This window comes from Homarus americanus, unplaced genomic scaffold, assembly GCF_018991925.1.
Source record: "Homarus americanus isolate GMGI-L3 unplaced genomic scaffold, GMGI_Hamer_2.0 scaffold52806, whole genome shotgun sequence".
Lineage (NCBI taxonomy): Eukaryota > Metazoa > Arthropoda > Malacostraca > Decapoda > Nephropidae > Homarus > Homarus americanus.
The window spans coordinates 1200553-1222567 of NW_024720773.1; the positions used below are offsets into that span (position 1 = coordinate 1200553).

Below are 22015 nucleotides of genomic sequence, written 5' to 3' on the forward strand. Positions count from 1 at the left end.
CCAGCGTAGTTGTTCATGGATAATAGTAGCCTCGATGCTCCTACAGTTGATGTCTGCGAGAATACTGGCATTTGTTCACTTGTCTTCCTAGTGAACTCGGAGGATGGAATGTAGACTACGTCGGTGAAAGTTTTCAGATGCCTAGAGGTGCTTCCACTATGTGACCCATGTCTCGCTGCCATATAGCAGGGTGGGGAGGACAACTGCTCGATATACATACAACTTTGTAGTTATTTTCAGCTCTTTCAGCTGAAGACATGGGTACGGAGTCTGCCAAAGGCTTCAGATGCACATCTGATCCGATGTTGAATCTCTTCATCGACATCCACGGTGGTGGACAGGTGGAAGCCAAAGTACTGAAAGTGGGTAACATTAGAGAGAGTACGGTGGAGGTGTGGTTGAACCAGGGGCAGGCTGAAAGAGAATCCGAGTCTTACGTTCATTCATCTCAACGCATCTGCTTAGTTGCTGAGGACCTCCTGTTGTTCGCGATCAGTGTGAGCGACGAGGTTGAGGTCGTCTGCATACTGACGTTCAGTAATGGAAGCGGCCGACACCTTTGTTCCTGCCTGGAGTCGACTTATGTTAAAAGGTCCCTTCAAACGGTACTGGATGTCCTCCCTGCCTGATAAAATTGACACTGGCATGAGTAAGGAAGGCAGCCAAGAAAATGGAAAAGAGAGTTGGTGCCAGTACACATCCTTGTTTTACCCCTGTTTGGATGGGAAAGAACTCAAACAGGGTGCCATTGTGCAGGATATTGCCGTCATGCCATCGTGGAGTTGCCTCACAATGGCGATAAATTTTGGTGGGCAGCCAAAACGATTAAGGGTCCACAAGAGGGCTTTCCTGTTGACTGAGTCGAAGGCCTTAGTAAGGTCGATGAAGGCCATGTACAGGTCACGACGCTGTTCTCTGCACTTTTCATGTATCTGACAAGCAGCAAAGATAAAGTCACTGGTGTCACGTGGTGGTATAAAGCCACATTGAGATTCTGGGAGGAAGTTTTCCGCCTCGGGAATAAATCTGTTTAAGAGGACTCGGACGATAATCTTGCCAGCTACAAACAGCAGCGAGATCCTGCGGTAGTTGCCACAGTCTGACCGGTCTCCCCTGTTCTTATAAATATTTGGTGAGAGCTTGGGGGATTTCCTCCTTCTCCCATATATTCTCCAGGAGAGAGTGGAGACGGCTGGTAAACAGAGGTCTTCCAGCTTTATATTCCTCGCCTGGGATTCCACCAGGCCCTGTGGCTTTGTTATTATTCATCTGCTTGATGGCAGTAGCTTCCTCATCAAGATGGAGGATACCTAAGGTGGGCTCAGCTCTGGGTGGTGAGGGACCTGCTGGGTAGTCAAGACATCCACATCGGTGTTTCGGTAAATCAGCGAATGGAAGTGTTCTTTTCAGCGCTGATGGATGCATTTTATCGTTTTATTAGGGAGTTACCGTCGGATGAGAGGAGGGGAGCCGTGCCGTGAGTAATTGGGCCATACAACGTTTTAGCGGAATTTTAAAAAAATATCGCGCATTTTGTGTTCATCTGCAAGTTTTGCGTTTCACACGTTTTATTTTTCCTCCATTTTTTTTCTTTAGATTGCGAAGTTCGCGCTGGTCCGCCACTTTCTTCTTGTGGAAGGTATCAGCTTTGGTTCGAGACGGAGGGTTGTTTTGCCACCCAATTAAAGCAGCACGTTTACGATTGACGAGTACTCTGACTTCTGGATCATTTTCGTTCAACCAATCCTGGTGTATTCTTTCGATCTGGCCGAGGGTCACTGCAGGTTTTTGTCTTGACAGTGTCAACGATACCCCATTTGGTACCCAGACTTGGATTGTTTGTTGTTGGGTTGTTTATCAGCCCATCCTCGAACTGCTCTCTGAAAGCACATACTACCGCTGGATCCTCCAGATCAGTGGTTCTCAACCTTATTTGCCCCATGCACCCCTTTCACCATATGTCAGAATGTCATTCCCCTCTCCTTTCCAAGATTGTCTGCCTCAAAAAGTGCATTCCAAATAATATGCATATAATACTGAAAATCCTTTATTTTTTCCATATTAGTATCAGTTTCCCCCCCCCCCCTGAAAACCTGAGGGGGGAAATTCCCCCCTGGTTGAGAACCCATGCTCCAGACGCTTTATGTTAAAATATCTTCTGAAGGCTTGTTGCCTTCGCCGTTTTGGGGTAGCATGAAGGGAGAGTTTGGATCTGACGAAACGATGATCTGTGTTACAGTGGTATGACAAAATGTTTGGATCGTGGGTTTTGCCAAGAACCCTTGAACTTTTCGGCCTGCCTAAACAACGTGTTGGTGATAATCAGGTTGTGTTTAGCACACTGGTTCCTTCCCATAAGTCAGTCTCTCTGCCATTGAAGTCGCCTAGGAGCACAACCTTATTTTCTTTTGAGATAGAGGTTCGCACTCTGTCAAGGTCAGTGTAAAAAAGCCTCCTTGATGTCATCCTCTGCACCGAATGTTGGGGCGTATGCACTGATGAAGGTGGCATGACACTAGTGATTCAGTGGGACTCGGAGCTCCATGAAGCGCTCGTTGATCACAATAGGCATTTCAGTTAGCCTATGTAGGATGGATTGGTGAATGGCAAAGCCATCTCTGTAAATGCAGTTTGTCTCCGCAGCAGGCTTACCCTTTAAAAAGGTATAGCCGGTTCCCCATTCTGAGTCAACCCTCGTCTGGGAGCCGGGACTCACTAATGGCTGCTATGTCGATGTTATACCTAGACAGCAATTTTGCCACAAGGGCGGTTCTTCTTTTAGGACGCTCATATGTGCCAGTATCCAGAAGGGTCCTGATAGTCCATGAAGCGAACGTAAGAAGTTGTATAGTTTTTTTACGGCACTTCTTCTAGCCCCCTCCCCATGTGGGGAGAGCAGAGTGACTCCTGAAAAGGGCTGCTCAGTCACACAGACAGGACCGGATGGCACTTCTGCCTAGATCCCTGTGCATAAACGACCATCTTATCTATGCCGCTCATGTGCAGAGTTGAGACTTGACACTCCCGGCAGTCATCTTTACCTGTCCCCGTCGCCACTTGTTAGTCGTCATTGGACTTTTAGGGGTTTAGAGATTTTGATGATGATGGAAATTATGATGAGCTGGATGGTGGCTGTGCATAATTTGTTTTATGTGGTGAGGCAGGAACACAGGCTGCAACCACACATCTTGGCTCTCCCTTTTCCTGATCCATTGGTGTAGGTCGCCTAAACGACTGGGGGAGAGGGAGAATTGCAATGGACTGCCGATAGCCCAGTTTGTTGGATTTCGCTTTAGTGGCCTGTCTATCTTTCATTGCCTTTCATTGTAATCGTTGGGTTCCGTGTTCGTCACCTCTTCCGCCTCTTCCGCCATTGGGGTCTTACTGAAGTTCTGTAAGCATGTCCACATGCCGATGGCCTGTGTGCCGTTCCTCTGGGACCCACTGCTGCTCCCAGATCCCTCGGTGGTGTATACTGGGGCTGCGAGGCACCCAATTACCGTATGTTGCCACGAGGAGGCACAGCAGAAGTCTTGATGGTGAAGAGGCTGTGTACTTGCAGGGGAAGACTTATGCAAGGTTGCTTCCCTGTTCACCACTCAAGCTAGTCAGCAGTAGTAGCTGAAACAGAGTGGAAGCTAGCAATGCCTGCAGCTTGATACCAACATATTGCTACCACACTAGGCGAATTACACCACCCTGTGTAATAATGATAATAATGGTTGCCTCTCGTGTAACGAGGATGGCCTGCCCAAGGGCCACCTGGGCGTGAATTTGTTTAAGGTGAAGAAGCTGTCGCAAACACAACCACCACACCCTGAGTTAACAGCTGCATGACCCAGTGTCAAGGAATCGTCCGAGAAGACCGGACAACTCTCCAACTGCACTGGCTAACCATTACCCAAGGAATACGATCCACAAATCGATTAACATCTAGGTTTCCAATTACTGCTGGGGATCGAACCCGGGTCCGGACGCTTGCAAGGTGAGCATGCTGACCATTACACCACAGGTACACGCACACACGCGCACACACACACACACACACACACACACACACACACACACACACACACACACACACACACGCACGCACACACACACACATTATTTATTATAATTAAAATGTATTTTGATAATTATAGTTTGATGAAAAGTTATTCACATGTAAATTACTTATTAGTGAAGAGATTAATGTGTGTGTGTGTGTGTGTGTGTCATACTATAATTTGAAAAATACGAACACTAGGGAAGTAGTAAAACTCAAAAGCATTCAAGTCTTAGTATCAAGTCTTAAATATCAAGTCTGAGTATGAGGTCTTAGTATGAGGTCTTAGTATCATGTCTTAGTATCAAGTCTTAGTATCAAGTCTTAGTATCAAGTCTTAGCATCAAGTCTTAGTACCAGGTCTTAGTATCAAGTCTTAGTATCAAGTCTTAGCATCAAGTCTTAGTATCAAGTCTTAGTATTAAGTCTTAGTACCAGGTCTTAGTATCAAGTCTTAGTATCAAGTCTTAGCATCAAGTCTTAGTATCAAGTCTTAGTATTAAGTCTTAGTACCAGGTCTTAGTATCAAGTCTTAGTACCAGGTCTTAGTACCAAGTCTTAGTACCAGGTCTTGGGACACACTAAACCAGGGTTTAGTATTTTTGTCTTGAATTCCTTAAACTTAGTAATCACCCTTAAATTTATTTCCTTTCGATATTTACACCTCTATATGGGATGTTGTTGATGTTGTTGGTGTTGGTGTTGGTGTTAGTGTTGGTGTTGTTGGTGTTGGTGTTAGTGTTGGTGTTGTTGGTGTTGTTGGCGTTGTTGGTGTATTCCTACACTGCCCCCAATACTGCTTCCTGCCTCTCCCCCTCTTATTTCTCATACCCTCCCCCCCACCTCCTCCTCCACCACCTCTCTTATCCTCCCTTCTTCCTCCTCCCCTCTCCCTCTCCCTCTCCCTCCCCCACCTCTCCTCCTCCTCCTCCACCACCTTTCTTATCCTCCTTTTTCCTCCTCCCTTCGACTCCCTCCTCCCCCACCTCCTCCTCCTCCCTCCTCCATCACCTTCTTATCCTCCTTCTTTCCTCCCTCCCTCTCACACCCTCCTCCCCCACCTCCTCCTCCTCCTCCTCCACCACCTTCTCTTATCCTCCTCCCTCTCCCTCTCCCCCTCCCCCACCTCTCCTCCTCCCTCCTCCACCATCTTTTCTTATCCTCCCTTCTTCCTTCCCTCCCTCTCCCCCTCCCCACCTCTCCTCCTCCTCCTCCACCACCTTTCTGGTCCTCCTTTTCCTCCCTCCCCTTCTCACCCTCCCTCCCCACCTCTCCTCCCTCTCCTCCACCACCACTCTTATCCTCCCTTCCTCCTCCCTCCTCCCTCCTCCTCCCTCCCACCTCTTCCTCCTCCTCCCCTCCACCACCTTTCTTATCCTCCTTTCTTTTCTCCTCCTTCCCCCTCTCCTCTCCCTCCTCCCCCCTCCCCACCTCCTCCCTCCTCCTCCACCACCTTTCTTATCCTCCTTCCCTCCTCCTCCCTCCCCCACCTCTCCTCCTCCTCCTCCACCACCTTCTTATCCTCCTCCTCTCACCCTCCTCTCCCCACCTCTCCTCCTCCTCCTCCTCCACCACCACTCTTATCCTCCCCTTCTCACCCCCTCCCTCCTCACCTCTCCTCCCTCCTCCTCCACCATTCACTCTTATCCTTCCCCTTCCTTCCTCCTTTCCCCCTCCCTCTCCCACCCTCCTCCTGCTCTTCAAAACCAATCCCTGGTTACTGTACAAAAGAGAGTTGTGTGACAATGACCTAATGGAAAAAAAACAGATCACACAAACGAAAAATTTTCTAAATTAAAAATGTTAAAATTCAAAGATATTAACACCTACTACTGTGCCCTCTTTGTTTACAAATCTATCAATCACTTGCTTGACAATAATTATTTCCAGTACCGGAATAATCAGTGATACAACCTAAGGCCCAGAGCTACTAAGAACATCCCCCAATCCCCCATGCGCTCCTCTCAGTCCCAGACCTCCATAAAATATCCCGGTGTGAAGTTGTGGAACAACTTACTCCCACCCATCCGAGCAAAGACTACGCTCCCTTCCTTTAAATTATCTCTTAAAAAATATGTATTGTCTAAGTATTAATATTTTTGTAATACCTACCTTATATACCTGCTTTTATTGTACCATCAAAACCGTTTTATCGGAAATTATCATGTAAATAGATAAGAAATTACCATTGCAATAAACAATTTCCAACTAGACATAATCCTGACAGCTCTGTCCTCTTGTTCAACCTTATTACTGTACAACCCATGTTGTACTGCTCCCCCATTATACTTATGTTTTTCAATTCCACTGTAATTTATGTATATACTTATAATACAAATAAAAAAATAAACTAAAAAAAATAATAAATAAATAAAATAAATAAATATTGAAATTATAACCGTGGTAACATTATGCGATGTTCTTATTACCACCATGCTATTGTACTATTCCAGATGATATTAATGTTACATAATACTTCCTTGAGATAAATGTATAGTATATATCAGGTGCCGAAAAGAGAGCTCGGGTTCTCAACTGGCTCAGCCATGTTAATATTGTTATTATTATCACTCTGTATCTGGCTAAATAAACTGTTTCAATTCAATTCTCCTCCCATAACTCCTCTCCCCCTCCTCTCACTTTTCTTCCTCCCCTTCCTCCTCCATCCCCCTAACCCAAACCCTCCCACCTCACCTCCTTCTTTCCCCGTATCCACCTTCTCCACCTCACTCCTCTCTCTCTCCTGGGCTTCAGCTTTACTCAACCGAATGATGAAAATGTTCACCCCGCGCAAAATGTGGACGATGGGAGGAATACAGCTGACTGTAAGGGAGATTATGAGGGGAGGAAGAGTATAGTTGACTGTGAGGGAGATTATGAGGGGAGGAAGAGTATAGTTGACTGTGAGGGAGATTATGAGGGGAGGAAGAGCATAGTTAACTGTGAGGGAGATTATGAGGGGAGGAAGAGTATAGTTGACTGTGGGGGAGATTATGAGGGGAGGAAGAGTAAAGTGGACTGTGAGGGAGATTATGAGGGGAGGAAAAGTATAGTTGACTGTGAGGGAGATTATGAGGGGGGAGGAAAGTATAGTGACTGTGAGGGGAGGAGGAGGAAGAGTATAGTGGACTGTGAGGGAGATTATGAGGGAGAGGAAGAGTATAGTGGACTGTGAGGGAGATTATGAGGGGGAAGAGTATAGTGGGTGAGGGAGATTATTGAGGGAGATTATGAGGGAGGAAGAGTATAGTGGACTGTGAGGGAGATTATGAGGAGGAAGAGTATAGTGGACTGTGGGGAGATTATGAGGGGAGGAAGAGTATAGTGGACTGTGAGGGAGATTATGGGAGGAAGAGTATAGTGACTGTGAGGGAGATTATGAGGGAGGAAGAGAGGACAGATTGATGAGATTATGAAGGAGGAAGAGTATAGGACTGGGAGATTAAGAGGGAGGAAGAGATAGTGGACTGTGAGGGAGATTATGAGGAGGGAGAGGAGTTGAAGAGATTATAGGGATGAGATTATGAGGAGGAAGAGATAGTGGACTGTGAGGGAGATTATGAGGAGGAAGAGTATAGTGGACTCTGAGGAGATTGGGAGGAGGAAGAGTATAGTGGACTGTGAGGGAGATTGTGAGGAGGAAGAGTATAGTGGACTGTGAGGGAGATTATGAGGGAGGAAGAGTATAGTGGACTGTGAGGGAGATTATGAGGGGAGGAAGAGTGGACTGTGAGGGAGATTATGAGGGAGGAAGAGTATAGGACTGTTGGACTTATGAGAGTTGACTAAGGGGAGAAGAGAGTAGTGGACTGTGAGGAGATTGAGGAAGAGTGTAGTGGACTGGGGAGATTATGAGGGGAGGAAGAGTATAGTGGACGAGGGAGATTATGAGGGAGGAAGAGTATAGTGGACTGTGAGGGGAGATTAGGGAGGAAGAGTAGTGGATGAGGGAGATTATGAGGAGGAAGAGAGTGGGAGGAGATTATGAGGGGAGGAAGAGTATAGTGGACTGTGAGGGAGATTATGAGGGGAGAAGAGTATAGTGGACTATGAGGGAGGAGGAGGAAGAGAGTAGTGGACTATGAGGGAGATTATGAGGAGGAAGAGTGTAGTGGACTGTGAGGGAGATTATGAGGGGAGGAAGAGTGTAGTGGACTATGAGGGAGATTATGAGGAGGAAGAGTATAGTTGACTGTGAGGGAGATTATGAGGAGGGAGATAGATAGAGGGAGAAGGAGGAAGAGAGTAGTGGACTATGAGGGAGATTATGAGGGGAGGAAGAGTGTAGTGGACTGTGAGGGAGATTATGAGGGGAGGAAGAGTGTAGTGGACTATGAGGGGAGGAAGAGTATAGTTGATTGTGAGGGAGATTATGAGGGGAGGAAGAGTATAGTTGACTGTGAGGGAGATTATGAGGGGAGGAAGAGTATAGTGGACTGTGAGGGAGATTATGAGGGGAGGAAGAGTATAGTGGACTGTGAGGGAGATTACACAGGTAAATATTTGTGGGAGATCATTCCTACACACACACACACACACACACACACACACACACACACACACACACACACACACATAGACTTCACCAAAGCGTTCGACTTGGTCATTCAGAATATGATCATCAACAAAGCCATTGACTTTGGGTTTCCGTGAAGTGTCAGTCCCTGGCTCACAGACTTCCTTGGTGACCAACGCCAAGATGTACACTTCCGAGTTACTGTCTTCACCTGCGTCACTCACCTTCGGCGTCCCTCAAATCACCAAGACGGGACCGTTCAGCTTTCCCATCCTCATCATTGATGCCCTGAGAGAAACTGTTGCTCGCTGGAAATACTGTGTGTCGACGATTCCACCATTGGGATCAATGTGAACAACTCGACTCCCGACTACAGCGCCCTCCAGAATATACTGAACAGTCTCCAAGATTGGTTCACTAAGTCACCATCAACCACGCCAAGACCATGGTTATACACACCAACCTCTATTCCGACCATGCCCCACCTCTTTCCATAACGCTGGGCCCCAACACACACAAAATTTTCCGGCTACCGTCTCCACATCCTCCGTCGTCGCAATGTTTATACTTCCTAAACTCATTTATGCTACCCTTGCCTAGTCTCCCTCCTTAACTCTTAGAAGAGGGCGTGCAAGACTATTCTCTCTCTCTTACTCCACATGTCAACAAGTGCTCGGTACACGGATTCTCTTAACTCTTTCTGAGCATTATCATAACCTCATCCGCTACCACCTCCTACTGTCAACCTATACCACCTCTCACTAATCTCTATAAGGACAGCCACATTCTAGCCTATGTAAAAGTCACCAACAACTTGTTAAATGACCCTCCCCCATATTACTGTATATATGTACAGTACTTCTTATGTCATCTGGCTATATGCAGTTCATGGCTTATGTACTGTATACTCGAACTGTGAATTATTATTATTATTATTATTATTATTATTATTATTATTATTATTATTATTATTATTATTATTAATATTATTATTATTATTATTATTATTATTATTATTACACACACCCACACACTTAAGTGAGAGATATTTTTAGCTTACTCTTATCATGTAATGGTACCAGTACCAGTGCCACTACTTGTAATGGTGCCAGTACCAGTGCCACTACTTGTAATGGTGCCAGTACCAGTGCCACTAATTGTAATAGTGCCAAGGACAGTGCTAATACTTGTAATGGTGCCAGTACCAGTGCCACTACTTGTAATGGTGCCAGTACCAGTGCCACTAATTGTAATAGTGCCAAGGACAGTGCTAATGCTTGTAATGGTGCCAGTACCAGTGCCACTACTTGTAATGGTGCCAGTACCAGTGCCACTAATGGTGCCAAGGACAGTGCTAATACTTGTAATGGTGCCAAGGACAGTGCTAATACTTGTAATGGTGCCAAGGACAGTGCTAATACTTGTAATGGTGCCAAGGACAGTGCTAATACTTGTAATGGTGCCAAGGACAGTGCTAATACTTGTAATGGTGCCAAGGACAGTGCTAATACTTGTAATGGTGCCAAGGACAGTGCTAATACTTGTAATGGTGCCAAGGACAGTGCTAATACTTGTAATGGTGCCAGGACGGTGCTAATACTTGGCAATGGTGCCAGAACAGTGCTAATACTTGTGTGGTGCTTAAGGACAGTGCTAATACTTGTAATGGTGCCAAGGACAGTGCTAATACTTGTAATGGTGCCAAGGACAGTGCTAATACTTGTAATGGTGCCAAGGACAGTGCTAATACTTGTAATGGTGCCAAGGACAGTGCTAATACTTGTAATGGTGCCAAGGACAGTGCTAATATACTTTAGCAATGAACACTTGGGACAGTGCTAATACTTGTAATGGTGCCAAGGACAGTGCTAATACTTGTAATGGTGCCAAGGACAGTGCTAATACTTGTAATGGTGCCAAGGACAGTGCTAATACTTGTAATGGTGCCAAGGACAGTGCTAATACTTGTAATGGTGCCAAGGACAGTGCTAATACTTGTAATGGTGCCAAGTTATAACCGTTTGAGAACGATGTCTTAAGTTATTACTGTGTCATTAGTACTCGGGGTGGCTGCCTGGCCCGGTAAGGTTGTCAGGTTTTGTGAGATTCAGTTTTATTGGTTTTGACTGGTTTAGTAAAGTGGCGTGTCTGGTCCACCGTACCAGTCAGAATGGAGGGCCTGGGGTGGGAAGAGTGGCAGAGAGGGGGAGGAGGGTGAAGGAGGGAGGGAGGAAGGAGGTGAGGGAGGGAGAGAAGGAAGGAGGAGGGAGGAGGGAGGGAGAGGGAGTGAGGGGAGGGAGGGGAGGGAGGGAGGGAGGGGGGAGGGAGGGGGTGAAGGAGGGAGGAAAGGGGAGGGGGTGAGGAGGAGAGAAGGAGGGAGGGAGGGAGGGAGGAGGGAGGAGGGAGAGGAGGGAGGAGGGAGGAGGGAGGGAGTGAGGGAGGGAAGGAGGGAGGGAGGGCCCACATAATCTTAATAAAATAATACCCCAACCTCCCCTTCCACTATTTTTCCTCAAGTTTAATTAGATGAGCGAGTGGGGGGCGCGTGGGGTAGAGGTGGAAGGGGAGGTCGGAGGGGTGGATGTGATGGGAAAGGTGGGGGAGTTAGTAAAGGGAAAGGTCGGAGGGGGGCAGTGGAGAGGCAGATTGAAGGGGAGATGGGAGGTGGGAAGTAAAAGGATGCTGGACCCTCTTCACTCTGTCAGCAGTGTGTGTGTGTGTGTGTGTGTGTGTGTTTTACCTTCTTAGACGACCGTAGACTGCCACGAAGCTACTTTACAGTCACTTCGCGAATGGTAAACGCAACGCTGGCGGGCAACGGAAAAGGTATAAGGATAGAAATTAAGACAAACCTGAAAAAGTGTCAAATCGACCCCCTCACCTGGGAGACTGTCACTCCACACCGTAACGCTTGGTGGAGCACCACACGAGAAGGTGTCAATACTTTCCATTTAGCCCGACGAGCACCAACGCCGGAAAGACGTTGCCGCCGCCCCTCCCAAACTATATGTAGCCCTCCACACGTGCAACATCTGTGGACGGGCCTGCCGATCCCGTAACGGACTCTCGAGTCACCCCAGAGTTCACCAACGAAGGTGACATCCTTAATAACACATATCATTGTATCATAGCTGGATGATCGTCATACTTGATACCGAGTGACAGCAGAGTAGTGTGTGTGTGTGTGTGTGTGTGTGTGTGTGTGTGTGTGTGTGTGTGTGTGTGTGTGTGTGTGTGTGTGTGTGTGTACCACAACGGCGGTATAGGTGGAAGAGGTTACCAACATGGGAACCCAACGACTACACCACGGATGAAGGCAATGTAAGATTGACAGGCTACGAAGGTAAAACCCAAGAAACTGGGCTATCAGCAGTCCATTGTAACACTCCCTCTTCCCAATAGTTGCAACTGTTTGAAGCGCTGGACCAGGAAAAGGGAGAGCCAAGATGCGTGTTTGCAGCCTGCGCTCCTGCCCCACCACATAAATCAACTCAGGTGCGGCCATCATCCAGCTCGCCATACTTATCATCATCAAAACCCCTATACCCCTAAAAGTCCTATGGCGACGGACGAGTGGCGACGGGGACAAGCAGAGATGACTGCCGGGAGTCTCTAGTCACAACTCTGCACATGGGCGGCATAGATAAGAAAGTCGTTTATGCACTGGGATCTAGGCAGTAGTGTAATCGAGTCCTGTCTGTGTAACTGAGCAGCCCTTTCGAGGAGCCACTCTTCTCACCCCACAAAGGGAGGGGGCTAGAAATTATGATCTAAACATAGCCTGCCTAAAGAACCAACCCGACTGGGCAACCACACACAATAAGGCCATTATTATGTGGGCAAAAACTCAATCATAATCACAGTTCAAAACAAATTATACAATCTCCTATGGTAGCTGCATTAAATGTTAGGACCCTTCTGGATACTGGCATAAATGAGCATTCTTGTGGCAAAAGAGCATTTACAGAGTTGGCGTTTACAGAGTTCGCCAATACATTCCACATAGGTTAATCAAAATGCCGTTCCGAAGCCCACTGAATCACTCACGTCATGCCTTCTTCATTAGTGCATATGCCCCAAAATGGATGCAGAGGATGATATCAAGGAGGCTTTTTATGCCGACCTTGACTGAGTGATAACCTGTATCCCCAGAGAAGATAAGGTTGTGCTCCTAGATGGCTTCAATGCCAGAAAAGGAGCAGATGCTCTCTTTTGGAAAGGAATCATAGGGAGAAATGGAGTAGGCATGTGTAATCTCTATAGCCTACTCCACCTCAGCAAGTGTGATGCAACAACCTCACTTTCACTAACACCTTTTTTAGGCAGTCCAACAAGTTCAAGGGTTCGTGGGAACACCCACGATCCTAACGCTGACATTTCATTGACTACGTGATTGTCAGAGAAAGAGATCGCCGACATGTTTTCATCACCCGAGCCATGCGTGGCTCAGACCACTGTAACATTGATCATTGGCTCGTCAGAGCCAAACTCTGTCTTCACTTCGCCCCAAAACGGCGAAGGTAACAAGCCTCCAGAAGATGTTTTATCACTAAGCGTCTGGAGGATCCAGCGGTAACACATGATTTCAGAGAGCAGCTCGAACATTGGCTGATAAACAACCCGACAACAAAAAACCCAAATCCCAGTACCGATTGGGATACTCTCAACACTGTTATGACAAAAACCTGCAGATAGAACCTCGGCCAGATCAAAAAGAATATAACAGAACCGGTTTGATGAAAATGATCCGGAAATAAAAATCTAAAGAACGAATGGTTGAAAAATAAAGCATGTCAAACGCAACAATTTGCAGATAAACACAAGATGCCCAATCTTTTTTAAATTCCACTAAACATTTTATGGGCCAATTACTCATGGCACAGCTCCCTTCTGCTCATCTGAAGGTAACTCCCTAATTAAAGAAGAAGAAAGTATCCATTAGCGCTGGAAAGAGCACTACCATTTGCTGCTCAACCAACCCACTTCAGCTATCCTCCATTCCTGGATGAGGTAGCTATTGCCATCAAATAAATGAAAATAACAATGCCGCAAGGCCTGAAGGAATCCCAGCCGAGGTGTATAAAGCAGGAGGACCTCTACTTACCAGCTGTCTCCACTCTTTCCTGGAGAATATATGGAAACTGATGAACTCTCCCAAGCTCATAAAGACGCTTCCATCTTCAATATTTATAAAAACAAGGGAGACCGGCCAGACTGTGGCAACTACTTCGAGATCTCGCTGCTGTCCATAGCGAGCAAGATTTTCACTCGAGTCCACCTACTAAACAGACGTCTTACTAAAGTAGAAAAACTTCTTCCCAAATTCTCAATGTGGATTTAGACTATCACGTGGCACCACTGACATGATCTTTGCTGCCCACGTCCTGACTTGTACATGGTCTTCATTGACCTAATTAAGGCCTTCGACTCGGTAAACAGGGAATCCCTCTGGCGGACTCTTAATCGTTTTGGCTGCCCACCAAAATCCATTGCAATTGTAAGGCAATCCCACGTTGGCATGAACGGCAGTGTCCTGTATATTTGTACCCTATCTGACCTCATCCACATCCAAACAGGAGTAAAACTAGGATGTGTATTGGCACCAACTCTCCTATCCAGTTTCTTGGCTGCCTCGTGCCGGTGCCAATTTAGCCGGCGGGGTGGACATCCAGTACAGGATGAAGGGATTTTTCAAACTAAGAAGACTCCAGGCAGGAACAAAGGTGTCGGCAACTTTCATTACTGACCTTCAGTATGTAGACGACCTCACCCTCGTCGCTCACACTGAACACGACCTACGGGAGATCCGGAGCACCTATGTAGATGCGTATGCACACTCTGGCCTTGATGAGAATGTACGTAAGATTCATATTCACTTTCAGCCTGCGCCTGGTTCATCCACACCTCACCAATCTGTCCAGCTTAACGGTACTACCCTCTCAAATGTTACCCTCGCTCAATAACTCGGCTCCCACCTTTCCACTACCGCAGACATCGATGAAAAGATTCAACAACGGATTAGATGTGCATCTCAAGCCTTTGGAAGACTCCGTACACGTCTCTTCAGGTGTAGGGGGCTCAAATTATCTACAAAGTTACAAGTACATCGAACAGTGGTCCTCTCTACCCTTCTATATGGCAGCGAGACATGGATCACATACGGAAGGCACCTGACTGCACTTGAAAACTTTTACAAAAGTAGTCTACGTTCCATCCTCCGAGTTCGCTGGGAAGGCAAGAGAACAAAATTAATGTCAGTATTCTCACTGACATCAGCTGCAGGAGCATCGAGGCTACCATTATCCATGAACAACTACGTTGGACTGGCCATGTTACTGCTTCTGTATAGCACCTAACGAATGGTAAACGTAACGCTGGCGGGCAACGGAAAAGGTATAAGGGTAGTCTTAAGACAAACCCAAAATGTGCCAAATCGACCCCCTCATCTGGGAGATGATCAATCCACATCATAACGCTTGGAGGAGCACCACACGAGAAGGTGTGAATACTTTTGAATTAGCTCAACTGCAAACCGAGGCAGACAAGCACCAGCATTGGAAAGACGCTGACGTCGCCCCTCCCGTACTAGATATAGCCCCCCCCCCCACAAGTGACACATCTGTGGACGACCCTGCCGATCCCGTATCGGCCTCTCGAGTCACCTCAGAGCTCACCAAAGAAGGTGACATCTTCAATAACTTTAATAATAATTGCATCATAGCTGGATGATCGTCATACTCGATTCCAAGTGACAGCAAAGTAGTAGTCTGTCGAAAGACTAATACGAAAAGTGGAGGCTCATGGAATTGGAGGAGAAAAATTTAAAATGGATTAGGGCGTGGTTACAGGACAGGAAACAGTGAGTATGCATTAGTGGCACTAAATCCGAGTGTGTGTGTGTGTCAATGGATGTGTGCTGTGTGTGTGTGTGTGTGTGTGTGTGTGTGTGTGTGTGTGTGTGTGTGTGTGTGTGTGTGTGTGTGTCCCACGAAAGACTAATACGAAAAGTGGAGGCTCATGGAATTGGAGGAGAAAAATTTAAAATGGATTAGGGCGTGGTTACAGGACAGGAAACAGTGAGTATGCATTAGTGGCACTAAATCCGAGTGTGGTAACGTCACTTGTGGAGAACCCCAAGGCTCAGTGCTTGGACCATTATTATTTATTATATACATAAAAAACATGGATATAGGTGTAGACAGCAACATAAGTACCCTGTATATTTGTTGTTGACACTAAAATAGGGTGCGTAATTGAATCTGACGAGGACTCCACAAAACTAGAGGAAGATCTAAACAAACTTTTCGCATGGTCTGAAAAATGTTGTTATATAGAAATCAGACTGTGATAACGATTTAGGAGTAATGATAAGAAGGAATTTGAAACCAAGTCAACAATGTGTATTAGCTCGAAAGAAGGCTAACAAAGCGAGGTTATCCTAAAACTATATCTTGCGCTTTTGAGACCTCATTTGGATTACGCGATTCAATTCTGGTCACCATACTACAGAATGAATATAGAATCCCGGAAAAGATTTCAGAGGAGGATGTCAAGACTAAACCAGGGCATTAGGAACCTTGAGTACAGAGACAGGTTAAAGCATCTTAATTTGCACTTCCTCGAGAGACGTAGAATGAGGAGCGATATGATGGAGGTGTATAAATGGAAGTCAGTGCAAAACAGAGTTAATATAACAAAGATACTCAAACTATCCAACCAGGAGCGATCTTATAGCAATGGTTTTAAATAAGACAAATTTAGATTTAGGTGCGAGAAAGGTAAACACTGGTTTGTAAATAGAGTAGTGGATGAGTGGAACAAGCTACCAAACATCATTATTTACTCGAATACACTGGGTTGCTTCAAACATAGGTTGGGTGGATATATGAGCAATAGGGGTTGGGTGTAAATGGGACTGCCCAGTATGTGTGTGTGTGTGTGGTGAATGACACTTACCTCCCGGGGTGTGTGTGTATGTGTAGCACTAAAAGACGCATACACACTCACACGTACACTCTATTTTCACGCATATATATATATATATATATATATATATATATATATATATATATATATATATATATATATATATATATATATATATATATATATATATATATATATATATATATATATATAGTTATGGTGTATAGTTATGTATATAATCCTACAAGCTCGTACACACACAGGTGCTCCTCTGCTTTCCTCTGATAAGACTCCTGTCTTGAAAGTTGTTTACTGAGCTAAATCTTCCTTCAACCCCTCCCCCTGCCCCTGATCCCCTCCCCCTCACAATCCCCCTCTCCCTAACTGTCCCTCCCCCTAACTGTCCCTTCCCCTCTCTCTGCTTCTCTCCTTCTTTCTTCCCCTATCCCCACTCTCTTCCTCCCCCTCACTCTTCTCCTCAATTCCCTTTCTCTCCCCCACCATTCTCCTCTCCCTCACTCTCTCTTCCTCCTTCTCACTCTCCTTCTCACCTCACTCTCCCTCTCCCCTTACTCTCCTCCCCCTTACTCCCTCTCCCCTAACTCACCCTCCTTCTTTCCCCCACCCACCCTTCCCTCTCCTGCTCAACTGTCAACCCCTCCTCGGGTTTCAGGAGTTTTGAAATACCTTGTATCTCGCCCCAGCCCTCCTCCTCCTCCTCCTTGTATCTCGCCCTCCAGCCCTCCTCCTCCTTGTATCTCGTCCTCCAGCCCTCCTCCTCCTCCTTGTATCTCGCTCTAACCCTCCTCCTCCTCCTCCTCCTTGTATCTCGCCCTCTAACCCTCCACCTCCTCCTCCTCCTCCTCCTCCTCCTCCTTGTATCTCGTCTCCCCAGGCCCCGAAGTGGGTCGATGACCTGTGCCCGGGTGGGCTATTCCCCGTAAGTAAAATAAAAAAAATCAAAGAATTATGTCATTGTACTGAAGGGGTTAACTTAGCACACTCAATAGGTTAAGTCATCGTACTTATGGATTATGTCATTGTACTGAGTAAGGGTTAAATTACCGTACTAAAGAGTGTAAACCATTGTACTCAATAGGTTAAGTCATCGTACTTATGGATTATGTCATTGTACTGAGTAAGGGTTAAATTATCGTACTAAAGAGTGTAAACCATTGTACTCAATAGGTTAAGTCATCGTACTTATGGATTATGTCATTGTACTGAGTAAGGGTTAAATTACCGTACTAAAGAGTGTAAACCATTGTACTCAATAGGTTAAGTCATCGTACTTATGGATTATGTCATTGTACTGAGTAAGGGTTAAATCATCGTACTAGAGAGTGTAAAACATCGTACTCATGGGGTTAAATCATCATATTCTCCATCAACAGACAGAATGCACACAATATACATAAGACACAACATATGACATACACAACACGCAACATACTCAACACACAACATACTCAACACACAACATAAACAACACGTAACACACATAGCATGCACAACACATACAACACGCAACATACATGACATGCAACATACTCAACACGCAACATAAACACGCACCATACTCAACATGCAACATATACAACACGCAACATACATAACACACAACATACACAACATGCAACATACATACACAAAACACACACAACATGCACAATACACAACATATACAACCTATTCAACATACACAACATATTCACCATATACAACATACTAAACATACTCAACATACTCAACATACTAAAAATACAACATACGCAACATACTCAACATACACAACATTCTCAACTTACACAGCATGCTCAGCATTCGCCACATGCAACATATACAACATACACAACATACTCAATATACACAACATACACCATTGTAATAAGTGTCTATCAGACCAGAGCATCCAGCCCAGAGAAGAACAACAACACACATAACAGTGACTAGATAAGCAGGTGTATGCCCATGTAAGCTGACCCATCCTACAGTAATTAAAGTGAGATTAACACCTGACCCACTTATCATTACCCCTAAACCTTTCTCACAGTCGGATTTCTCTATAACAACGTTGTTCACCTGATATATGGTTTCTCTGTTTACATCTCCAAGACTAAGTACTTTATATTTGTCCACATTAAATTTCATCAAACATTTTTCAGACCATTCAAAAAATTTGTTTAGATCTTCTTGTAGTTTTGTGTCATCAGCAAATTTACTTATGTTGCTGTCTACGCCTATATCTATGGCGATTATGTATTGTAATAAATAATAATGGTCCATGTACTGAGCCTTGGGGTACTTCACTAGTGACGTTACGCCAATCGGATTTAGTGCTGTTAATGTTTACTCGCTGTTGCCTGTCCTGTAACTACGCCTAATCCATTTTAAATATCTCCTCCAATGCCATGATCCTCCACTTTTTGTACTAGTCTTTCGTGGGGGACTCTTTGAAGGCTTTGCCAAAGTCGACCACATCATAATCGTGTCTCTTATCCACTGATTCGAAAACAGCTGAAAAGAATGTTAATAGATTAGTCACTCGTGAACGCCCACTTGTGAAGCCATGTTGGGAATTATTGATCAACTTGTGCTTCTCTAGGTGATTTCGAATAGAGTTGGAGATTATTGCTTCCAGCAATTTGCCTACAATTGATGTTAAACTGATTGATGGTAATTAGAGGATAGTAATCTATCTCCCTTCTTGAAAATCAGCATCACATTCGCTATCCTCCAGGATTCTGGTACTACACCCGCTTTTAATGACATGTTAAACAAATTTGCTAAGGACATACTAAACTCTTCCTTACATTCCTTTAATACTCTGGCAAATATCTAATCGGGACCTGGTGACTTATTAGGCTTTAGTTTGTCTATTTGCTTACTAACATCGTTACTACTCACTACTATCTCGCTTACTCTATTTTCTTCACTATCTCTGTGTATAGTCGGTGCCTTGGGTATCATGTTCAAATTTTGGGTGGTGAAAACTGTTGAAAAATATTTATTCAGATTATTACTCATTTCTCCGTCGTTATCAGTTAGCTCGCCGGTATCCGACTGTATTGGTTCAATCTTGTCTCGAGTTTTAGTTTGATACATTTGAAAGAATCCCTTGGGGTTTGTCTTCGCCTCCCTTGGTACCTTCAGTTCAATATTTCTCTTTGCTTTCCTTATCTTGGTCTTAACCCTACTGGCCGGTACCTTATAATAATAATATCAGAGGTAAATTTCACCATGATTTATTCTCCTACCTATTGCTTTCCTTTGGCCAATAATATTTTTAAAATAATTATTTATCCACTTGGGGTCATTGTTAATTGATCTCAGTTTTCTGTATGGTATATTCTGCATTTGTGCATTAAGTAACTTATTATTTAAATTGTTGTGGAACTCGTCAACTTAAGATATCGTGATCAGTTCATCCTCAACCACATATTTTGTGAGGTAATTGTTGTCAACTTACACCTTATCTCAGCTGCCTTTCAACCTATCAAAGTTTGCCCTTCTGAAATCTGGGACTTTAATGAAAATTTTCTTGCAACTGACATTAAGTTCTACTTTGAATCTCACTTCTTTGTGATAGCTGTTAGATAGCTCGTTCCCTACCTCGTCATTACAAATGAGGCTTTCTTTGTTTGACAGAACTAAATCTAGTATATTATTACTCTGGGTGGGTTCGGCTATATGTTGACTTAGGAAATAGTCCTGACATGTTTCAAGAAAATTCTCTGGCCCTGAGTTACCTGTAAGGTCGGTCCAATCTTTTTGACAAAAGTTAAAGTCGCCTACTATACAGACTTTGCTATGTCTGGATGTCCTGTGTATTTCATCCCAAATAAGTTGCTCTTCCCAGGTAGGGTCGTCCTCTACACTGATGGCTTTGTTGACCCCGCTACAGGTAGGGCCGGTGCTGGAGTCTTCATCTTCCGTCCTGATGCCCTTGAGCCTATCAAACTTTCTTTCAGAGTTTCTGACTGGGCATCCTCCACTCAGGCTGAAGTGATAGCCCTCCTTGCTGCCCTTCTCACTGAGGAGGAAGCCGATGGTTTCTGCCCCTTGCTTGTATGCTGCAATTCCACGTCTGCTCTCGACGGGATCGCATTTGGATCAGGGGAAATAAGGACCTCATCCTCCGAATAAGAGGGTTAACATCCACACTTCAGGATGCATGCCGTCCTGTGACATTCCTATGGATACCCAGTCATGTCGGTATCTTGGGGAATGAGGCAGCAAATGGCCTTGACAAGACTGGCTGTAAACAGGCCACACCTGACTACGTTGTTCCTCGAACACTTTTACAGCTAAGGACCCAAATTAGCCGCAAACAGAGAGAAGCTCGGGAAGCAGCCATCCCCCTGGACTCCCCGCCCATCTGGTACGATGTCCTCCGTAAATTTCCTGACCTCTATTATGTCTATGGGAAAGGATTGCGGAAAACGGACGTGATTGCTGCCCGTATCATCATTGGGTAAGACTTTGCAAGGGAGATTAGTATCCCCACATCCCCTGAGCAACGCTCTTGTGCATTATACAGAAGACCCGACAGCCGCACCCTTATCCACTACCTCCGAAGATGTCCCCACACACAACGCTTCCGTGACGCCTGCTGGACCACCACTCCACGACCCTCTGGAGACACGATGATCATCTCCATACTGGCCAGATTTTATGTATATAATATTGATGATGTGTTAAAGCAATATCCTTCCTTCCTTAGGCTTTAGTAGCACCTTTATAATATTTACACATACTTGTGACACTTGCCAGATGCTTCTGGTGTTATTGTACAGGGTTACCTGGTGGCAGCACTAGGATCCCGCTTCCTCTATCAAGGAATAAATATTGAAATTGAATTGAAATAAGTTTCTCATTAACTCTATTGAGGTTAGGAGATCTATATATTACTCCTACTAATGTGTACATGACATTCATTTAACTTTACAATCCTATTACTATAAATTCTTCCTTTACCTTCTACTTGAGTATCACTCATCACAACATACTCAACATACACAACATGCAACATACACAACATGCAACGTGCACAACACGCACCATACTCAACATGCAAAACATGCACAACATATATAACATACAACATACTCAACATATACAACATACTCAATATACACAACATACTTAACATACTAAACATACATAACGTAAACAGCATACACAACATACTCAACATACACAAAATAAACAACATACGCAACATAGTTTTAACATAAACAAATACATATAATAATAATGGTTGCCCCTCATGTAACGAGGATGGCCGGCCCAAGGGCCACCTAGACTTGAATTTGTTTAAGGTGAAGAAGTTGTCGCCAACACAACCAACACACCCTAAGTTAACGAGTTGCATGACCCAGTGTCAAGGAATAGTCCGAGAAGACCGGACTACTCGCCAACTGCACTGGCTAACCATTACTCCAGAGTACGATCCGCAAATCGATTAGCATCCAGGTTCCCAATTACTGCTGGGCGTAAAGGCGTAAAGAAACTTGCCCATAGTT

The 22015-nt window shown here is 45.0% G+C and overlaps 1 protein-coding gene across 1 annotated transcript; it reads left to right on the forward strand.

The window, feature by feature from the left end:
* The first annotated feature begins 8747 nt into the window (after window positions 1-8747).
* LOC121861106 (keratin-associated protein 5-4-like) lies at window positions 8748-10381 on the forward strand. Its single transcript, XM_042358668.1, has 3 exons — window positions 8748-8914; window positions 9647-10154; window positions 10211-10381. The coding sequence occupies exons 1-3, from the start codon at window positions 8748-8750 to the stop codon at window positions 10379-10381; spliced, it is 846 nt and encodes a 281-aa protein (XP_042214602.1).
* Window positions 10382-22015: the final 11634 nt, after the last annotated feature.

What these genes read in the sequence shown, in the direction of transcription:
- LOC121861106 (XM_042358668.1), top strand. Translation starts at nt 8,748, where the DNA reads ATGTACACTTCCGAGTTACTGTCTTCACCTGCGTCACTCACCTTCGGC. An exon ending in ATTCCACCATTGGGATCAAT is followed by an intron (nt 8,915 to 9,646) that starts GTGAACAACTCG and finishes TAATGGTACCAG; the next exon opens with TACCAGTGCCACTACTTGTA. An exon ending in CTTGTAATGGTGCCAGGACG is followed by an intron (nt 10,155 to 10,210) that starts GTGCTAATACTT and finishes GTGGTGCTTAAG; the next exon opens with GACAGTGCTAATACTTGTAA.